The 23,194-nt window shown below is 36.3% G+C and overlaps 1 protein-coding gene across 1 annotated transcript in view; it reads right to left on the minus strand.

The window, feature by feature from the left end:
• The window catches only part of LOC145692391 (uncharacterized), a 710,913-nt gene that overhangs the window by 211,787 nt on the left and 475,932 nt on the right, over positions 1 to 23,194 (minus strand). Inside the window, exon 3 of the mRNA XM_081767694.1 lies at positions 11,296 to 11,516. Within this exon, the coding sequence (XP_081623820.1) occupies positions 11,296 to 11,516 (221 nt within the window). The remainder of the gene's footprint in view (positions 1 to 11,295; positions 11,517 to 23,194) is intronic.

Consider the following 23,194-nt stretch of genomic DNA (forward strand, 5'->3'; position numbering starts at 1 on the left):
CTGAACTCGAAAACTGCTCTAAAAAGACTTCCTTCAGATCTATTTAATTTAACGTTAAGTGTGCGTCTTTTGACTTAAACTAATACAGCAGTGTTAAAGAAAGAAGGGGAAATATCTGCACATTTTTTGAACTAACGAATTTGATAATACACCCAAACGTTCAAAAGTATTTTTCTTAAAAAAATCTGGTAAATAGTACTTGGTATACTGAATGTGTGTGCCAAATTTCAAGTTTCTATCCTGAATACCAAGGGCGGGAGAAATTTTATCAGGAATTCCCACAATGCCACAAATTACCGTAAAACACCGTGATCTCAGGTAAAAAATTTCCTGAGACACCCCTAATTACCCTAGGGTCATGTTTCGCTCATCATTCTCTTCAGAATAGAACTGCCTTTCAAGCGGTATGACTCACGTGTCTCCATCATGTATCTAAGGCGGGAAAATGAGGAAAACGGGATTTTTTGGGTAAAAATATCCTTTTTTTCAACTTTTGGCCCCCCTGGACCCCTGTTTTATCGCAGAGATCTGAAAAACATCTGGTAAATACTACTCGGTGGGCTGAATGTTTATGCACGATTCCAATTTTCCAGGTGCAAAAGTAAGCCGCCAAAAAAAAAAATATACCGACAATGTCCCATATTCCCGTATACAGAGGGAAATTTTTAAACATTCCTTGAGACATATCTAATTACCCTAGGGTCATGTTTCGCCTATCATTCTCTTCAAAATAGAACTGCCTTTCAGGCGGTACCATTCACTTGTCCCCATTATGTATCTAAGGCGGGAAAATCCCGTAAAAGGGATTTTTTGGTAAAATTTCCCCTTTTCAACGTTTAGCCCCTCTTTACCCCCCTGTTTTGACGCAGAAATCTGAAAAAAATCTGGTAAATACTACTCGGTGGGATAAGCCAGTAGTGATAATGAAAAACGTAATGGTGTGAATTATTATATCCAAATTATAATTGGTGAATTTGTTCTTATGTATTGCTATTAGAATTTTTGTATTTACGAAATTCGAAGTTATGGACATAAATTCGAAAAATTTCGAGAAATTGCGCATGAAGTGTGGTTTTAAGTATATATTTATATTGTATATAATGTCATGTATTTTAATTTAGATTAGGAAAAAATTTGAACTTTGATCTTTTCAAAATTACATAGTTTTGTAGGTATAAGTTTTCTATATATTATAGTAATTCCTTCGTATTCTGTTTGTTGTTATCGATTTATTAATAAATTATTTTTCTATTTCTAGATTCCATGTACTTTGCTTGTAAAAAATTCTGTTCCACATTTTTTTTCTTTTTAAGGAGTGGTGGTTGTAACAAGCCACATTTTCTTAAGATTATGGGATGAAAGTACTAGGATGAAAATTATAAAAAGAAAAAAGAAGAAAAGAATTATGTTTAACAAAATATTCTTGAACTTAAAATGAACCACTGATTCGAAAAAGGGAATAAGTACATTTTTTTGCGATTTCAACCTGAGATAGCAGATGTGTTCCTTTAAGATGTGTTACATCGTTGAGTAGAAAATAGGAATGTTTGGGTAACTTTATATGACCAATGTAGAAGACAAAATATCTCGCTGATTAGAAAAAGGGAATAACTGCGTTTCTATTTCTTTCTTCGAATCACTATAGGATACCACCCTACCACAACTGTGAGACTGTGTGTATGTAGACAACCATTAGAGCCCGCTGCTGACGTTACGATACTTCGCGTTGTCTTCGCATTGCACAATCTATAGAGAAATATTTGCCCCAATTATTTACAGATATTTGCCCCAATCAATTAGTTACAGATTTACGTGTTTTCAGTGATACAAGTGGTGATCACACAATACCAAAACTGCAATCACACAATGACATTAATGCTTTTCAGTCTGATCGTGTCATAATGGTTTACCACTGTACAGCAATATTTGCCTGTCAGAGGTCACAGTTTTTCCATGTGACCGAAATTTTGTTATAATCAAACGAGAACTCAAACGACACAATCGCATTTATTTACCAGCACAGTATAACCACATGATTACGAATGCAAGAAATACTGATACTCCATTTCAGGTTTATGAAGTTGTCAATGAAGAAATCTTAGATTTTAAACATTGGTGGTAACCGTTTTACAAGAAATCTTCAGGTAGCATTGTGGACCAAAAAGTGAAATTCCAAGTACGTAAATAAAGACACTGTTTCTAAAGCAGAATCTCTAGGTTATGTGCAAGCTCATAAGTTTATCAATGAACTAAGAACTGATATTTTTCTATTACTCAAAAATAATGTCACAATCGTTCCACAGCCAACGTCAAAGGCATACGATTGGCAAGTCCCGACAATCAGAAAAAGATAAACGATTCTTCACAAATCATCAAATGCATACCTGACCAATACAAAAAGTTCTATAGGATGATTTGTTCATGGAAAACCACTGACCAAGAAACTGTAGAAGACGAAGATGCAGACGGATAGGACCCTATGCAAAGTCCTATTATCGTTTTCTATTTTGACAACGTATTTTGGTACGTATTTTTTCAACTGTCTATTGTATTACTTTTCTTGCTGTACGAATGACATGTGCTTTAAAAAAAAAAAAAAAAAACCGAACGGTGACAATAAAAGTGTTAGAAGCCTAACATAAGTGATAGTTCGGATACATATATCCAAGATTAACATGCAACATTGTATTCAGCATGTATATTTTCATAGCTTCCTATCATAAACTGCACATTACATACCCTACGCACAATTACAATTGCGTCCAACTCTAATTGATTGGAAAAAGGGAATATTTTTTTCATTTTTAAGCTTATCTAACCAATTGCAGTGCTGCAATACAAGATTCTTCTTCTTGTCTTAGTGTTTGTTAGTTCTTTTGCTACAAGTAATCAATTATACACTTTTTGCAAAAAAATACAAACAACGCCTCCGCAAACGTCTGTGAAGTTGTCCCGCCCACCTAACGAATTTTTCATTTTTTTATCTACATCGTTAGTTTATCGTTAGTTTACGTTAGTTTTGCTAAAATTATCGTTAGTTTAGCAAAAATAACGATTTTATTCGAGAAATAAATGGGCAGGCCAACTTCACGGTTCCCCGCCCACAAACGAATTTCAAAAGTTTTTCATATCACATCGTTAGTTTATCGTTAGTTTACGTTAGTTTTGCTAAAACTATCGTTAGTTTCGCAAAAATAACGATTTTATTCGAGAAATAAAGTTTCCCGCCAACTGTGAATTAGCCCGCCCATATTGAATTCTCATAAAATTCCAACTCATATCGTTAGTTTATCGTTAGTTTACGTTAGTTTTGCTAAAACTATCGTTAGTTTCGCAAAAATAACGATTTTATTCAAGAAATAAAGTTTCCCGCCAAATTTGAATTAGCCCGCCCATATTGAATTTTCATAAAATTCCAACTCACATCGTTAGTTTATCGTTAGTTTACGTTAGTTTTACTAAAACTATCGTTAGTTTTACTAAAATTATCGTTAGTTTCGCACAAATAACGATTTTATTCGAGAAATAAATGGGCAGGCCAACTTCACGGTTCCCCGCCCAGAAACGAATTTCAAAAGTTTTTCATATCACATCGTTAGTTTATCCTTAGTTTACGTTAGTTTTGCTAAAACTATCGTTAGTTTCGCAAAAATAACGATTTTATTCGAGAAATAAAGTTTCCCCCAAATGTGAATTAGCCCGCCCATATTGAATTCTCATAAAATTCCAACTCATATCGTTAGTTTATCGTTAGTTTACGTTAGTTTCTCTAAAACTATCGTTAGTTTCGCAAAAATAATGATTTTATTCGAGCAATAAACTTTCCCTCCAACTGTGAATTAGCCAATCCATATTGAATTCCCTTAAACTTCCTACTCATATCGTTAGTTTAACGTTAGTATACATTAGTTTTGCTGAAATTAACGTTTGTTTTGGAAAAATAACGATTTTATTCGACAAATTAAAGTTCCCGCCAAATGTAAACCCTAACAGCACATTTACATAACAGGCATACGTAAGATGTATATAAGGCACATACTGGACACATTCTCATGTACTGTACCTGAGGGAACATGATAGGCGTATGCCTGCTATGTAATTGTGTGTACATTTAGCGGGAACTTTTATTTCTCGAATAAAATCGTTATTTTTGCGAAACTAACGATAGTTTTAGTAAAACAAACGTAAACTAACGATAAACTAACGATATGAGTTGGAAGTTTATGAGAATTCTATACGAGCGGGCTTATTCAAGTTGGCGGGAAACTTTATTTCTCGAATAAAATCGTTATTTTTGCGTAACTAACGATAGTTTTAGCAAAACTAACGTAAACTAACGAAAAACTAACGATGTGATTTGAAAAACTTTTGAATTTCGTTTGTGGGCGGGGAACCGTGAAGTTGGCCTGTTCATTTATTTTTCGAATAAAATCGTTATTTTTGCGAAACTAACGATAGTTTTAGAAAAACTAACGTAAACTAACGATAAGCTAACGATGTGAGTTGGAATTTTATGAGAATTCAATATGGGCGGGCTAATTCAAATTTGGCGGGAAACTTTATTTCTTGAATAAAATCGTTATTTTTGCGAAACTAACGATAGTTTTAGCAAAACTAACGATAAACTAACGATATGAGTTGGAATTTTATGAGAATTCAATATGGGCGGGCTAATTCACAGTTGGCGGGAAACTTTATTTCTCGAATAAAATCGTTATTTTTGCGAAACTAACGATAATTTTAGCAAAACTAACGTAAACTAACGATAAAGTAACGATGTGATATGAAAATCTTTTGAAATTCGTTTGTGGGCGGAGAACCGTGAAGTTGCCTGCCCATTTATTTCTCGAATAAAATCGTTATTTTTGCGAAACTAACGATAGTTTTAGTAAAACTAACGTAAACTAACGATAAACTAACGATGTGAGTTGGAATTTTATGAGAATTCAATATGGGCGGGCTAATTCAAATTTGGCGGGAAACTTTATTTCTTGAATAAAATCGTTATTTTTGCGAAACTAACGATAGTTTTAGCAAAACTAACGTAAACTAACGATAAAGTAACGATATGAGTTGGAATTTTATGAGAATTCAATATGGGCGGGCTAATTCACAGTTGGCGGGAAACTTTATTTCTCGAATAAAATCGTTATTTTTGCGAAACTAACGATAGTTTTAGCAAAACTAACGTAAACTAACGATAAAGTAACGATGTGATATGAAAAACTTTTGAAATTCGTTTGTGGGCGGAGAACCGTGAAGTTGGCCTGCCCATTTATTTCTCGAATAAAATCGTTATTTTTGCGAAACTAACGATAGTTTTAGTAAAACTAACGTAAACTAACGATAAACTAACGATGTGAGTTGGAATTTTATGAGAATTCAATATGGGCGGGCTAATTCAAATTTGGCGGGAAACTTTATTTCTTGAATAAAATCGTTATTTTTTCGAAACTAACGATAGTTTTAGCAAAACTAACGTAAACTAACGATAAACTAACGATATGAGTTGGAATTTTATGAGAATTCAATATGGGCGGGCTAATTCCCAGTTGGCGGAAAACTTTATTTCTCGAATAAAATCGTTATTTTTGCGAAACTAACGATAGTTTTAGCAAAACTAACGTAAACTAACGATAAACTAACGATGTGATATGAAAAACTTTTGAAATTCGTTTGTGGGCGGGGAACTGTGAAGTTGGCCTGCCCATTTATTTCTCGAATAAAATCGTTATTTTTGCAAAACTAACGATAATTTTAGCAAAACTAACGTAAACTAACGATAAACTAACGATGTAGATAAGAAAAAGAAAAATTCATTAGGTGGGCGGGACAACTTCACAGACGTCCTCCGGAAGGTTTTTTTTTTAGCGTTTTTGAAAACTTAGGTCTGATGCACTTATTCCCTTTTTCCAGTCAGTGATTCAAATACAGGGTTTATTCTTAATAAAGAATTATTGTTAAACATTTATATCATTCTGCCTTAAATCTGTCATATTCAATCGTTTTTGTATTTAAAAAAAAAGAAGGAAGAAAAAGTATTCTGGGAAAGATTCATAGATTTCCTGTTTATAGTTTGAGCTGCTGGAAAAAGAAAGAAATATGAATTGTGTCGGGGGGCGTGGCATTTCGCGAGCTGAAGGTTTCGAGCCAGCTTAACTCCGTGTGCTCGCAAACTGGATTCGTAACGTTTCGCTGGAGCGGAACTCCTTGTCTTGTTGTGTTCTCCGTTCAGTGTTTCAGTTGCTTCGCAGTTGTGTGTTTAAGTGGGAATGTCGGAGAGTTTGGAAGTTGGTGTTACTGCTACGAAAGTAATATATTTATTAAGTGCTTTACACGGCAGGAAGTTTTTTCAATATCAATGTTGAAGATTTGTAAAGTAAATTATGTTAAATAGGCATATCTCTAATATTGAGATTGTAGCCGGATCCGGGAGGATTTCTCGTGGGTCAGTTTAAATTTGGAATTAAAGTGGTGGCTTTTGTTAGAGAAGTTATTAAAAATCGAGTGCAATTATTTTTGTAATTACTGAAGACTGTGTGGCTCATGAATAGGAGCTCGTTTCGAGGAATAGTTTCAATTTTAAGCCGTGTTATAAAAGCTCACTCTGGAATTAGTGAAAGTAAAAGTGGGTTAAAAGCTGGAAGTTTCTCTAGTTTCCAAGCTGTTTCTGAGTAGCTTCACTCTTGTGCTCTGTTTAAATGCCATATGTTTTAATATTGTTGAGAATTATTCGGAATATTCACTGGCATTATACTACCGAATTGTCGTCAACCTTCGGAAAGTAGGAAAGTTCAGACGAAAGAGACCAGAGGGAAGCATTTGATCACGATTGGCGAAGGTAACACGATAAAAGATAATACTTCAAATAAGGTGAGTGATGTCCTAATTTTAGTAGAAACAAGTAGTTGTGCCACGTCTAACTATATGTTTTGTACGGTTGTGAAATTTGACTCCTATTCGCCCGGGGTAGGATTCATTGAATTGGCCCTATATTTCTCTGCTTTAACTGAATTGTCCTCCCTCTGATTTACCAAAGTTTTCTACGTGAATTGGTCTCGACGCTAATAGCGGATTATACATTTGAAGATTCTTTTAATTGATCGAATGTTTTCGCTAATTCGTTTTTCTTACAGCTTGTTGTCGGTCATTATCTGTCCGTTATGATAAATTTGGGTTCGAAAGTTTAATGAAATTCACGTTTCGGTTTTTCTCTAGCATCTAATGATTTGAGCCTAGATATTAAACTTTGAAAAATAGCTCTATTGGTTTTTAAATACTCTACTATCGAAAGTGAATTATAAATCTTGTATAAGAAAGTTATTAATTTGAAGTTTTGATAGATACAGACCTAATTTAAACTGATTGTTAATGAATATTGAGAGGACTAGTTGCTCGTTGAGTTGTCTTTTATCCAAAGTGAGTTCTAGAATATATATGTGCTGTGTAGGCCGACCTGTGCTGTGCTGTATAGGCCGACTACATCTATTTCATGTTTGTCAAGCTATAACTGATTTTGATTGTAAATTTGTAGGAGCTTTAAAGGCTATTTTTAGGAGAAAGTTAATGGATGGATTTGATATGAAACTTCAGATTCCGTACAATTATAATTGAGGATTTATTAAAAAGTTATTCATTCGGAGTTACCATTTGTTTGCTTTCGAATTTGAACTCAAATAATTGTTTTCAAATAGTTAAAGACTGTTGCAATTTCGCATAAATTTAGTATCTATATGTTATTTAGTCGGTGTATATATGTTCTTCTAACGCAAAAGTATATATACACCGTTGCAATAAAGTTGTTACAATAATTGAATATTTCGGTGTTTATTTAGCATATCTATTGTCTTTCCATATATATATATATATATATATATATATATATATATATATATATATATATATATATATATATATATATATAATTGTCTTATTGCAAATATTAGATCAAATTTTTCGGTTGTGCACGAATCGAGACGAGATTGATCTGCTCCGCAAGTCCCATCTACCAGGCCGATTCTTGCTGAGTTTGAATCGACAGTTTTATTATTATAATTATTGTAATTATTAATATTATTACTTTTAATAAGACTCTAATACCTTATTCGATTTGAGTTGGCTAGGCGGAGGTGGACGTTACAAGTCCCGATAGTGACGGTGGGCACACAGAGGAGATGTTCCCGCTGCGTTGATTCGATTCCCAGCTTTAGAGTATAACTTCACACCCGAACCCGATTCACCATTGTAAATTTATTATGTTATTATTTTATTTCTTTCATTTTTCTTACTTCACTGTATTGATACTGCTTCTAGGCTACTCCCTATACAGAAGGCTCTCTATTTAACAAGTAGTCAGCCCTTTGTGGTGCCAATAGCTTTTGTATTTTGCTTTGACTAAGCTACCTTACAAAATGAATAGCTAATGCATTATTTTGTGAATATTGTGGTAATGTGTCGCCCGAAATCGTTATTTTGTTGATTTTCTACGAACGACAGACGGTTGAAAATATCTTGGTTAATTTCATACTCAATTAACAACAGAAATATAGCACTGTAAGGTGAAGAGAAATACTTTGAACAGAATGAATGCGCAATATGTTTTACAGATCAGTTATCTCAACATAATACATATTTATTTCTGTCCGCACGTGTTTACGATTCTGGGGAACTATGTGTTTTCATTTGAGATCAGAGAGTTTAGGAGCTTCTTTTGCATTTTTGGATATACTCACAAAAAGATATAAATAAATAATTAGTCACCGAGAATGATGCTAATGTTATGCATTAAAAAACTATGTTAGGATGTTTCTCAATGCATTACAAACCTATTTGATAACAAGTCAAAATTCGATTTTGTCCATTTAAATTGTGCACTTTGTCGTGTGTGAGGCGACTTAAGAAGATAAGGCAGACGACATAGCACTGAAGTTGTTTATGTGGTTTATTTCGCATATTTAAATAACATGATCATCGAATGTTCTATCGAGTAACTATCCACTTCTTTTATTTAGTAATGGTTTGATACTCAATAAAAGTAATACATCGACAATCTGTTATTCTTGCAGCTTAAAATACTATTGGTTTGCTAATATTTGTCAGTTTTAAGAGGATAAATAAATACGAAAAGTTTGCTTTACGAAATTTGCCACTTCAACATGTTAAAATGCCACTACGCTACCCCATTCTAAGCCTGAGACTACTCAACCTAGTTAGAAGTCTGAAAGTTAATACTATTTTCAAATTAATTGTAATATCGAAAATTGAATATTAAACTTTATACCGTATACATTTTAAATGAAGCTCTTAATTAAATAGATTCATTATTTGGTATTCAGTCCGAGTTTTGTTTAACTTATGTTTTGTAGACTAGATGATGTAGAATAATAAAAAAAATAAATTTATACATTTACAGATGTCTCCGTGAAAATTAGGCAAAATATATAAGATGTTCACCAGTGTTACGCTCAACCCAGTAACCTATTCTTAGGCCAAGACACTATTTCATCCCAGAGAGGAGTACAACAAGGTGATCCCTTGGGCCCAGAACTTTTTGCCATAACAATACATTCTTTAGTAAATTCGATTAATACTGAACTAAACATCTGGTATTTGGATGATGGGAGTATTGCTGACACACCTGAGGCAGTCCTTTCAACGTTAACACATATAAATGAGAAAGCGTCAGATCTGGGCTTACATTTGAATTTCTCAAAATGCGAAGTTGGTTTTCTTGGATCAGATGAAGTCACATCCGAACAATTATTCAGAAGATTTGGAGAAGTTGCACCAGGAATACGTCTCCTAAGCAAACAGGATGCTTGTCTTCTGGGTTCTGCTCTCACAAAGGAAGCATTTACAACTGTGCTATCAACCAAAATATCCAAATTAGTATATTTTGTGTCTCGTCTTGACTCGATTTCAGCACACGGTGCTTTTTTCCTTCTACGTGCTTCATTGTCAATCCCTCGCCTAAACTACTTTCTACGGTGCTTTCCATCTTGGAATGAGCCTCCACTGCTGAAGAAATATAATCATATCCTCAAAATGGGTCTGGAGTCAATTTTGAACTGCTCCTTGAGTGACGAATCTTGGATGCAATCATCCTTACCTGTTGGATTAGGAGGCCTTGGTATTCGACGAACCGTTGATATGGCGATTCCTACCTTTTTAGCGTCCTACCACGGATCCCTTCGTTTAATCGAGGCTCTCCTTCCTCAAGGCTACCACCTGGACCCAGATGGAATAGTTGAAGAAGGCTCTACCAAATGGATAAATATAACAGATACGGACCTTCCAGAAATCAGCAAAAGAGGTTCTCAGGCATCTTGGTACACACCAATAGCAGTACATTTCCATAAACTTCTTTTACAATCCGTTGCTGTTCCAGAGGATAAAGCTAGACTTCTTGCTGCGTCATCTCCCCATGCTGGTGCATGGTTAAATGCGTTACCTTCTCCCCAATTAGGTCTTCACATGTCTAATGAAACCTTTCGAATCGCAGTAGCCCTAAGACTAGGTTCAGCTGTTTGTGAACCACATCGCTGTCCAGCTTGCGGGGATCAAGTTACCCAACGCGGCCTGCATGGCCTCTCATGCATGAAAAGCATAGGCAGAAACACCAGACATTCATCTGTTAATGACATCATTTTGCGAGCCCTCACGACGGCAGGAATTCCTTCGATTCGTGAACCGTCAGGCTGTTGTCGTTCCGACGGTAAACGACCTGATGGCATGACATTAATACCTTGGATGAGAGGTAAATCTCTAGTATGGGATGTTACATGTTCGGACACATTCGCCCATTCAAGCCTGCCGTTGACGGTTGTGAATGCTGGAGAAGTTGCTAGACGTAGAGAGGCAGAAAAGGAAAGGAAATGCAATAATCTCCTCGATAAATTTATATCTGCTCCAATAGCTATCGAGACCAGTGGAGCATGGGGCTCTAGAAGCCTTGATTTTATCAGAGAGGTAGGCAGACGCATATCTATCGTTTCTGGAGATGTTCGTTCAGCATCCTTCTTATTCCAACGTATATCCATTGCGGTCCAACGTGGCAACGTTTCGTCAGTTCTTGGTACGTTGCCACCTGGAAGGGAACTGGAGGAGATGTTTCTTCTCTAGTGCAACAGAAATAAGAGAACAATAGAATAATAAAAATAATATATCAACTGTTCAGAGAAATTTTAAATATATATATTATCCATAGTTGTTATTTGTTCATATATAATTACGAATTTATGAAGAGGAATGAACATTAAGTACATGTTTAAATTATTTATCAATTCCATGCATTACCTTGTTGACATAAATATCCGATCATCAATACGCATGCTTCAGAGATCTCCAGGGTGAGTTCAGCATTTCTGGTCTTTGCGAAGGCAGTCTGGATAATGAATGAACATACAGGTAGCAATACCAATACACAGAGAATGGCGATCCATAGGTTTATGCTAAGTACTTCTAAGTATGATCTCCAAGAGTACACGAAGTTTGGTTTCCTGACGAATATTTTATACCTAGGGAAAGAAAATATTTCAATTAATTTTACATTCATAAATGATTTATAAATATTATGAATTTTAATTTCCTATAGTAGACGGAAAACTGGTACTTAACCCATTAACGTCGAAACAATAAAAGCTATTTTTTTTTAAAGAAATTTACTTTCCTCCTTTGAGTTGATCCTACATTGAATATATTAAGAGCGATTTTGACATCATCCCACAGAGCACATCACAGCCAGTGGACGTACATATTAGATCCAGAATGTCCAGTTTTAGAACATTGACTTATGCGTAACATCCATTGGTGGTCCATAATACGTTCGGCAATGGATATCCACATTCTGAACTTGAGTGGACGGTCCATTGGATGTCCATATTACGTTCAGAAGTGAATATCCATTTTCTGGACTTCAGTGGATGGTCCATTGGATGCCAATATTTAATCCACAAATGAAACGTCCACGGACCTACATGATCGGGATAAAAAAGGGACGTACGGAAAACAACATTCAATTTTTAGTGACGGCACATGCGCAGATCCTTGCACAGTGCACTCTCAGCCGATTTGAATTGAGTGGTTGATTAGAAGCGTAGAAATTTCAGTAATGTTAATACTTTTAGTTCTATGTTGAAGTGAAGAAGGAAGAGAGAATAGGAACTGCGAAAAAGGTAAGATATGATGAGTGATTTGTTTATATAGATTTATTCCGGTGCACCATTTATTATACAACTGAAAGTTTTTGTGTATGTGGACAAAAGTAACTCATTATCAATTATAAATCAATTCTTAATTAAGAAGGAACAATTCAGGACGTGGATAACTTCACTATTACGTCGACATGCCATTTCAAATCTTATATTCGGGTGTATTATAATAGGCTTCTGTAACGTAGATGGGCACATGGGAATTGGAAATATATATATATATATATATATATATATATATATTAGTGAATTCAGATGGTGAAGGGTGTAATAACACGCTCATATAAGATACTAGCGAGGTTCATTCCTTCTGTACCAAAGCTCAGGACTCAATTCGACATTACTCGAGAAGACGGTTCTATCAAATTTTGACAGATTTCTTACATTCCCAGGTTAGATTAGAGTTTGTATTTTTAGCCCAGCATGTACAAAATGAGGAGCTCCATTACTACTTGCAGATTGACTTCAGGAGGGCTTAGTATGGGTTAACTACTGTATCGCCGGACCAATTATAGAAATTTTACCAGATAAATTAGAGAGTTTCTTTTGGTTCGTGAGTAAAAGTAAGTTGAGGGTGATAGTTACCAATATACTTGTCGTTAGTTATTTTTGATATTGTAAGCTACACTATATATATGGGGGGCGGAAGGGACTATTTGGCGGTATATTTGTTATGATTTTTGGGAAAGGCAGTGCGTAAATGACAAGGTTGTGTCATATCGTGATTGAGTTTTACGAAGTTATACAAAAATGAGTGTCCGTTGTCGAAATTGTGTGAAAGGCATGGTCTACTGAACAGGCAAAAAGTTTACTGTGACTAGGGTAAACAAATTGAAGCTGCAGAAAAGAAGAGGAACATTTAACCAAACCTAATCGAGTATAATCTAATTTAGTACATTTTGGTACTTTTTTGGATTGCATGTAGTACCTCCCCCAAAGCTGTGCAACACATAAGGCGTGCATTTTATGAGATGAACTGTTTGATGAAATTGTTTTTCCACCATCCTCGTTTATGCGTATACTCATCGCCGCTGACGCGCCTGCTCCCTGCGGACGCTGTTTCTGCTCTCCTGTTTTGACTCGGTTAGATGGCATTCGTGCTTTTTACTGGCCACGTAGCACAAATTAGTCAGTGTTTTATGGACTAGCTTTTATGCCATACGTTCACAAGTGAGCCAGGGGAAATATCTAGTATTTTGGGTGAGAAACTAAATAATATTCCTTTTCTTATTTTCGTATTCTGGCAATACAGCAGTAATACCATAAGTATAAATACATTGCGGATGTGAGCTCCTCCGTGGGTAAGCAGTTGGCGTGCGAGACCCGAGTTCGATTACCGGCGAGAGCTCAGGTGGTTCGGATTCCACGTTAATCAGTAAATTTACGTCTTATATAGCCTTACTGATGAACGGGACGTTAAACTCAACAGCAACGACATTGCGGATACAGGTTCTGAAAGACTGGCCTGAGCCTAATAAAAAAGATTACGGGTGTGTGGCATAAAGCCTACAGTGCATGATGATGTACCAACTTGTGCTAGGTGACCAATAAAAGGCACGAATGCTATATTCCCGAATCAAGGCTGGGGCGCGGTAGGGATGGCGTACGTCCGTAGGGAGCGGGCGTCTCAGCTACGAGAGTTATACGCTAAACGAGGATAGTGGAAAAACACATATACACGTAAAATACTTCCACTATCACTCGAATTCATTTTAATAAGGTGTGCACTGACAGTAATTACTCATATTCACACTTTCATTCCTTCACGAAATGTGTTTCCCATCATATTTTACCCATCAATTTTCTACTTGGTGGAATCGTTTGCTTGGATGAACCCCTCTATTCACACAGCGAGCGATAGCGGATAAAGGCGGGTTGTTAGAGCCCCGTAGGGCACATTACTTTCTTGTTTTATTACAACTGAATGGGAGGGGAGTCAGTGTTCTGCACCCCTGCCGCTTGAATATGTTGATGCTATATGAAATGTTCTGGGAAGGATCTAGATAACTGTTCCATTATTATGTGCATTTACATCAGGTTAGGTTAGGCCTAGTTTGTTTCAGAGTATAATGAGAGTTCTTGGACATTTTACACTTCTAGTTATCGCTTAAAAGCTCTTCTCGCATCATTTCTCGTCTGCTCGGAGGAATGGGGTGAACATGTATTCGCCAAGAGGTGCTTAGTCTCTACCGAAGTTGCATACAGCACAACCCAGTAATGTGTATCGTTAGATTTAAATAAGGAGAAGAAAAGTAAAAAAGAAATAATTTAAAGATGAACCCTCCCTCTGGCCCCAATCGACAATAGCACAAGTTCCTTGAGTCCACCTCTTTTCCTTCTTTTACCTTTCTTCTCTTCACCTGCTTCCCCTTCCCCCTTCTAATCACTTATGCTCTGTCGTTTCTTTAATGAATGAAAATTATATTTTTGAGTTTTACGTCCCACGGTTATACCTGTTACGCTAAATGAGACGGTGGTGATGATAAGCAATGAATTAAATGGTGAAATGAAGAAAGTGGGAGGAAATGGGAGAACCCCGAGGAAACCCACGCACATGGTGTTTGTCCACCACAAAGTTCACTTGGCGGGAACAGGGTTTGAACCCGGGGCCATATGCACCAGAGGTGAACGCTCTACCACTGAGCCATTGTTTCGTAAAGTGAGAATTCTTCAAGTCAACTGAAGGCATTATTTTATAGTGAAGATACGCTTTCACAATACGATATACTAAAAACTTTTAGATGCAGTGTTTATCTACTTAAACATATCTGCAGATATTGTAATATAAGTGCTGAAAATACTGCACAATAAAAACTGAAGATGCTGGATCATAGACACTCAGATGATAGTAGTCGCCAAATTGTGTATTTCTATGTACTTATTTTTTATTTTATTTTAATTTTTTTATTTTTATTTATTTATTTTTCCCCTGAGTTATTTTTTCTCTGTTCTGCCTGAAACGCTCCCGCATTTCAATACTTCAGTGTGTAACTTATCGTTACAATGATTAGAGAGAGAGAGAGAGAGAGAAACTCTTTTCATACCCTCCCCCTTTTCCGTATAGATTTTTTATCGTGTATTTAAGTATCAGCGCTTTGCCAAGAAACAGAAATGTCAGTTAATAAATAAACGTAAAAGGTCTATAGCATCAAAAATTTTTTTGGGGATCATAATAGTAAAGTTTATTATTTACAGTATCCTTTATATTTATTAAGTTGAAATAATTACTAGCAAATGCTAGCAGTGATATTTTTTTTCATCACATCTGCCACAGGTGGATAGAAGAAATGTCATTGGTTAAAGATTTTAGTTCTCAGATTTCTAGAAGCTGGGAGCAGGAGATGTAGAAGCGTCTTTTCTTCGAATATCGGGGTTGGATTAACACGTACAATGTAACTATAGAAATTTTCAGTTTTAAAGTTTCGGCGTAAAAGGTACATCGACCAGATGAGGTTGAGTGGAAATTAGTCGCAATTCGGTGTGTAAATGAAGACGAATAGTGTAATGACATCTATGCGTATTGATATGTCTTCCTACTTTGTTTTCGTGTGAGAGGAAATTTTCATCTCCTAGTATACTTCATGGCGTTTGTCATGGTTCCTTCGGGGCAGAGCGGTGTGATGTGGAGGGACATGTGTGTGAGCTCACAGTAAGAAAGTTTAACGTTATTTTCCATCACCGATGGACTTGTACTAATAACTATCCGATTTAATTTTAAGCTTTCCTCCGGACATGTAATTTATTCCTATTTACTTAGTTCACCTTTTGATTAGAGTAATTTCTATTATTTAAATTTTCTTAAACTGGATTTTTTTATTTTCCTTTCTATTATCTTTGCTTTTTAACCAACTTTTGGTGGTAACGAAGTTTGTTTGTGATATAGAATTTGTTTGTAAATTCCAATTCTGAAGGTCGTCTAGCGGAGACGAAATAACTAAGACGCAGTTACTAAGGGGGAACTTTCTAACGGTGGTCCTCCTTCGTATCTCTGCTTGGTCACAGACTTATAGCTGGTTTGAGGATAGTATAATCGGTCTGTATTGAGAGGACCATACGTTTATGGGGTCTATGTCTAATTGTTTCGGTTTCAGAAAAAAGAAAAATGGAGCGCACGAAGAAAGAATCTCATGATATATCAGTGAGAAGCTTAAAATTCACTTGCTTTTAAAAAATATTTCTTTTAGTAACAATATTATGCGTTTATAATACATTTGATAATCAAGAATAAAACATGTATACGAAACTTTTAATATCTTTGAGATGCGAAAGAAAATCGTATTACAATCTTATTCAATATATTAAAAAGACAAATATTATGGAGCAGTAAATGTAATTAGAGGAAATCCATTAAATTATATTGTTATTCGTTTCTTTCTATGTTACGCCTTTCTTATTCTTTAATGTATATAAGTTCAATAATTTGTAACGTTCTCGGCCATTTATGGATGGCATGTTTTGATTGAAGTTAATGTTTCTCCTATGAGTATGATAATATGCAAAAAAAAAAAAAAAAAAAAGGGGGGATAGTGTTAAAAAGTTTTGGTCATCATTTGTTTCAATATGAGAAGTGAAGCGTAGCTGTCTTGTCTGTTCTCAATACTAAAGAAAAGGTAGAACTGATATTTCCGAATGAATTTGAAACTTTAGAGTGAATCGAGGGAGGTTTCGGTTTGTGATATCTTTCTATGCATCTACAAAGAGTGGTAGAGGATGCAGGTTTGAAGCTTTTTTAATCAACAAATTGTATTAACTGAAGCGTATGGGCAGAATACTTTACTTTGTTAATTATATTTTGAGTTCTCATTTTCGGGAGATAATGATGCATTATTGTAAGGAAGGATTAATTCATGTAAAATTGGAACTAGATTTGCTATTGATACCGAATCTTAGAATAGTTTGACCTTTCAGTAGATAAAAATCGAAAACCAATTATTTTCGTGGAACACAGAACAAGAATTTTGACTGGAAAGGTACGAAATATTAAACGTATTAAAAATATTTCTCATTGTTTTTTTGTTTGCTCATAAAACTTTATAGTATAAATGTTGACGTGTGTATTTGTTGACTGATAGTAAAAATTGATGGAAGATGGCTTATTTAAATGTCACTTTGATATGGTAAAATTTAACCTATGTTAAAAATAGATTGATTTCAGATAGTATGGCTTCTGTATCGGGCTTTAAGTGAATAATCCTTCTGTGGCAGTCCTTTAGAACATTCAGTGAAAGGCCATAATTGGTCCGTGTAGGAACCAAAAATAGTCACAATTTGTACGTTCAGGTACCCATGATATCACATATGGACATCCTCTACATCAGTTTGAAGTCCATAATAGGTCCATTTTAGCTCTGAATGGACGTCCAGGAGATGCATGGCAACTTTCCCAAAGTAATATCTTGTGTATATCTAGTGGACGTCGTATGGACCAAGAGAACACGTCCTCTGAACGTCCATTGGGCGTCTGTACGTCCATAATTAGTTCGTTTTGATACCAGAAATGGGCATAATATGTACGTTCTGGACGTCCAGTAGATGCACGGCAACTGTGCCACCTGTACTCTCCCGTGTACATCCACTAGACGTTGTATGGACCAAAACCACACGTCCACTGGACATCCCGTAAATCCGCTTTAGCTCCGACCGGACGTCCAGGAGATGCATGGCAACTTTCCCAAAGTAATATCTTGTGTATATCTAGTGGACGTCGTATGGACCAATAGAACACGTCCTCTGAACGTCCACTGGGCGTCTGTACGTCCATAATTAGTTCGTTTTGGTACCAGAAATGGACATAATATGTACGTTCTGGACGTCCAGTAGATGCACGGCAACTGTGCCACCTGTACTCTCCCGTGTACATCCACTAGACGTTGTATGGACCAAAACCACACGTCCATTGGACATCCCGTAAATCCTTGCCCGGACGTTAAATGGATGCACATTGGACGTCGGTGTGCTGTGTGGGATAGTATGTCCAAAATACACTGAACAGGTCTGACAGAATTTCCTCCCACTCGGCAAATATGTGAACATAATTTCTTTTCTACTTAAACCGTCACGGTTTTGTAAAGTTATTTTCCTGCAATGTATAATGCTTTTGAAAGTTTGCATACACATTACTTGCTTCCTTCCACTTAAGAACATACATCTTGAATTCTTGTTTACAATTCACACAATATGGTTGCTCTTGAAGCATTCAGGGTGGAGGGCAACAACACATTTTTTACACTTGTAAGTTGTTCGTCCACAACAAACTTTGCATCTCGAATTTTTCAGATTGGATTTCATAATCCAGTGACCAAGACCACGCGCACCGACTAGACCAAGCTAGGTTGCCTCTTCGTAAAGCAAATAATAGAAAATTTGGTTCATAATTCTTCTAGTGAGAATGCAATACAATATTTAAAATTTGATGAAATGTTTCTCTTGTAGGTAAATATAAATTTTAAAAATAAAAAATAACTAAAATTTGTAACTTTGAAATTGTAATCTAGCGCTAGAAAGACTTTATAAATTAAAATACTGTGATTTGTTCTCAAATTTATTAGCTACGCGCCTATCCTTTTCAGAAATCAATTATTTCACGGTCATCTTCAAAGACAGAGTATATCATTCTTGAACAAGTATTTGCATTTCAGAAGAGAACCAGTATTCCTCAGAGAAATTTTCGCCACGCCTATAGCAATTCCTTTACTGATAGCAAATTGACAGATGAACATTTGAAATCTTGTTCAAACTTAGTCTAAACATGTTTCGAGAGGAGAATATCCGTGAACCTGACAATACGCTTGACGGATTGAATGTCCGCAGGGCTCGCCAATGTCGCGAACCCCATTTTGAGAAATACTGAGCGATGATATCATAACCAGTGTAGTGCAGAAAATTGATTTTTTTAGTTTCTTGGAAAACAAGAGATAACCCTACGAAAAAGAGTACGAAATCAGAAAAAACACGAAATTAGGAGAAAACTTAAAAATTCATGCTCATAAATGTCAACTGGCAGGGTTTCCCGCCATACTATTTTAATTATTAAATTTAGATAAAACATTTGTTTACTTAATCTCACACCCTTTCAACTTGCACACATTCTTTAATCTATTTTAAATATTATTCATGCATTACATCATAATAAGAATAAGAAATGTATTGCTGCTTGCGTTTCCTTTGATCTACTCGAAGCCATTTTATCGCCTTTTGATGCACAACGATGCGTTTCCTCTCCAGCCGCTTTATTATATCTTTAATGTCTACTCAAAAGTACACAAATCGAAAGAAAAGACACTAAACATGGATAAAGACAGGTAGAGGGTTCCATTGTTCCCAAGAGATGACAGGTAAAACGACTGACAGGAAATTTTATTGATGAGTTAATTACATACGGAGCAAACATGAACGAATTATATACTATCGTTTTGTATCTGTTCCAATTTCCTTTCAACCTACTTGAGAAAAAGGAGTACGTTCCAGATTCAAACCGTTTATTTATATACAGTATATCGGGAGACGCATTTTAAACTCTTTTCGGAAATATCTGGAAAACTAGAAATCGGATTTAAATAAAGTTGTCACATAAGTTGTTTGTCTCAGAGGGGGCATCCAATGACACTACACTCGACCCACTGGCCTATCACCGTCTGCGGAAAGAGTCAACTTTGAAATGTTAACTAGGAGTCCCATTTCTTATTACAGATTCGGATTCTCTGAAAAAAAAAAAAAACGTAACTTTTGTCTTGAACGTTTTGTAATGAACAAAAAATCAAAATGGTTTACGAACAGTTGAAAAAGAAGGCATTTAAAATTGTTTTTGGAAATATCTGGACAACTATAGATGGAATTTAAAAACAAAGTTGTAGCAAAAGTTTTTCGTCTCGGAGGGAGGCATCTAATGAGACAACATCCAAACACCCTGGTTCCTGGGGGCGGGACGGGTGAACTTTGAAATCTTAAATACGAAGCTCCATTTCTTATTGCAGATTCTCATTAAAGAAATTCGTAACTTTTGTATTTAACATTTTGAACTTTGCGCCCTCCCAATTCTGCCCGGGGATCAAGCCCTGTTTGCTCCACCTTGTTACGTCACTGCACAGAAAAGGGATGTTTGAATGACAATACAGTCAAACAGCAGCAGCAAATACATTTTATTAGCTTATCGACCCGGTGTACCAAACAGGAGGCAATTTCAAGTTGTAATACGCCATTACCCTTCCCTCCCTCTCTAAGAAGTGCCCTATCTCGCAAACTGCGTATGTTTTGACCTCATCACTGTGCTGGACACCCACGATAACCCCCAATAGCAGAAATAAAGCGTCCATCTCAAGAAATGGTTACTTTAAACTTTTTGCATCATCTGTTAAATTTTGATCTTTAACGCTCGCAATTCAATCACGCTTACGATCGAGGATTACTCCAGTTATGTAATTGTTTCATATATAAAAATGAGTCGATTGAGCATGGTATCGATATGAAGACAGAGTAACACTTCGCGACCTTCACTAGTTAGTGCTTAGTCTTTATGGGCCTTATGCAGAGTCGTTCTGGCACGTGATTAGTGCCATATTAAAGAGTTCGACTAACAAATGTTTATTGTAGTAGGCAGGCCTTTACGAAGATTTAATAGCGTTTACGAAGATATCAAAACTATCCTCTTTAATTGTCATAATTTGATGTGCATTTATAGCGATATTATTACTTTTCAATATTTGTAACCCACTTTGATTTTTGTCTGTTACAGCGCCCAATATCACGCAACGAACAAAATGTTCAATTCAAAGTTACTTATTTCTTTACAGAGAGACCGAATCTGCAAGAAGAAATGGGGGTTCCTATTTGAGATTTCAATGTTGACACCCGGGATGGCAGGTAGGTCGAGTGTGGTGTCATTGTATGTCCTCCTTTGATAGGAACAACTTTTCATGCAACATTTGTAAACTGTTTGTAACCCGTTTTGATTTTTGTCGATTACAGCGTCATCTATCACGCAAGAAACAAACTGTTCAATACAAAACTTACGTTTCTTATCCTGAGAATCCGAATCTGCATTAAGAAATGGATATTCCTCGTTAAGATTTCAAAGGTGACTCGTCTCCCGGCCCTAGTGGGTGGGGCAAGGGGAGGAGTGTAGTGTCTAGTGTCATTGATGTTTCTTGGAGACGAACAACTTTTGTTAGAAATTTTTAAAAATTCATTAGTAATTTTGCAGATATTTCCAAAACAATTTAAATGCATCACCCTATTTATATATATATTCAAAACAGCATCGACAATGTTTGGGAGGTGATTCCTAACACCAAAATAATACAAAGTATAGACCAACCTGGGTACACAAATGCTTCCTTTCGGAATTATATAGACTGCCGAAAACATGAAAAAATTAACTTTAGCTCCATAGCTCCAAAACTGTTTGACCTACCGTAGTAGGGTCAAGACTTCACTTAGGAACTAATATGTGCCCTATTCAAAAATACATGTTTCAGAATCCTGCGTTACTCACGCAATGATTTTTATACAGGGAGTTCGACTACGAGCGTATAATTTTAAATTCTCACCAAGTACCTCTATAAAAATGGTTTCGGAAGTGCCGCAGAATTCTGAAACACGTGGGAAAATGACTTTCGGACGTCAATAGTTCGGAAACTATCCAACGTAAAAAGAGCGGGTAAAAAATTGGCTGAAGAAGTCACACCTGCTCTATTGAATATTACAGTTTCACAATCCTACCATGCACGCGCAAAGGATTCCCCAAAAGAACGTAGGGAGTCTCGGATAATCTGCCAAATGAAAATTGTTCCAAATCTATATGAATTGATGAGGTTTCTACTAGGTAACAATAATTCGTTTGTATTAAGTCGATATCTGGAACAAATACAAAATGACGAACACCTTCATGCTCGTTGTGTGTGGTTGCATAATCGCCAGGTGCGGATGGTGGCCAATAGTGACGTTCTGAGTATAAAGTGTACCGAATTTGTACTTAAATGCTCTAGATATACATCTGGAGTGTCGGTAGAGTACAACAGATGAAACAAGGTGATTCATATGTATGGAAACTCTTAACGAAAAATGTCCAGAAATGCACCCATACTAAGTAAACGTGAGTTCAAAGCGTCGGAAATGTATGGATTAGCGTCAAGAACATGAGAGCCATTGTCAATTCACTAATAAGATTCCCTCAAACCGATGCAATATGATGCGCAAGGTTGCATACCAATAAGAAATGAAATGAAATTTTTAAGTTTTACGTCCCACGATTATGCCGGTTAGGCTAAAGAGACGGTGATGATGAGAGATGAATGAAATGGTGGAATGAAGAAAGTGGGAGGAATCGGGCGAACTCCGGCAAAACCCACGCGGTGTTTGTCCACCACAACTTTCAAACGGCGCGAGCTGGGATCGAACCAAGGATCCGAAGCACTGGAGGTGAACGCTCTACCACTGAGCCACCGCGCCCCCATTGCATACCAATAAGGATTCAACAACCGAGACCAAGTTGAAATTGTGCCAGGGGACTCACTAAGAAACTGGATAAACCAAATCACATGATCGATATTGAAATGTGGCGAATGTGTGTGTTGATATCGACATGTAACTAATGAACAAATGTCAACATATCCCACTACTGCTAGGACACCGTCCCACGTGCGAAAAATAGGAAAATAACTACTCGGGTCTTGAATCTAAGGACGTGGGCTCCCAGTAAGATTGGAAACTGCGACCACGCGAGTGAAAGGGAGCACTCTTGCCCTAAGGCTTCGAGGGAGCCTAACCTTCTCTGTATTCATTACTTTGAGGAGTACCCACTTTGTTTGGCAAGTGCTCTTGTTCAGCCTCCCGACATGTTTGTGTGTTTTATTTTGTTTATCCTACTACACAGTTGTAAACAATTAGAGCTTTAAGACGTTTCTTCCTATTTCTCATGTCGTTTTATTTTCCATTTGTATGGTATTCCAGCAGTAGTGTTACATGTGTCAAATTGGTTCATTTTCGTC

Source organism: Thermobia domestica, chromosome 8 (assembly GCF_964235325.1).
Source record: "Thermobia domestica chromosome 8, izTheDome1.hap1.1, whole genome shotgun sequence".
Taxonomy (NCBI): domain Eukaryota; kingdom Metazoa; phylum Arthropoda; class Insecta; order Zygentoma; family Lepismatidae; genus Thermobia; species Thermobia domestica.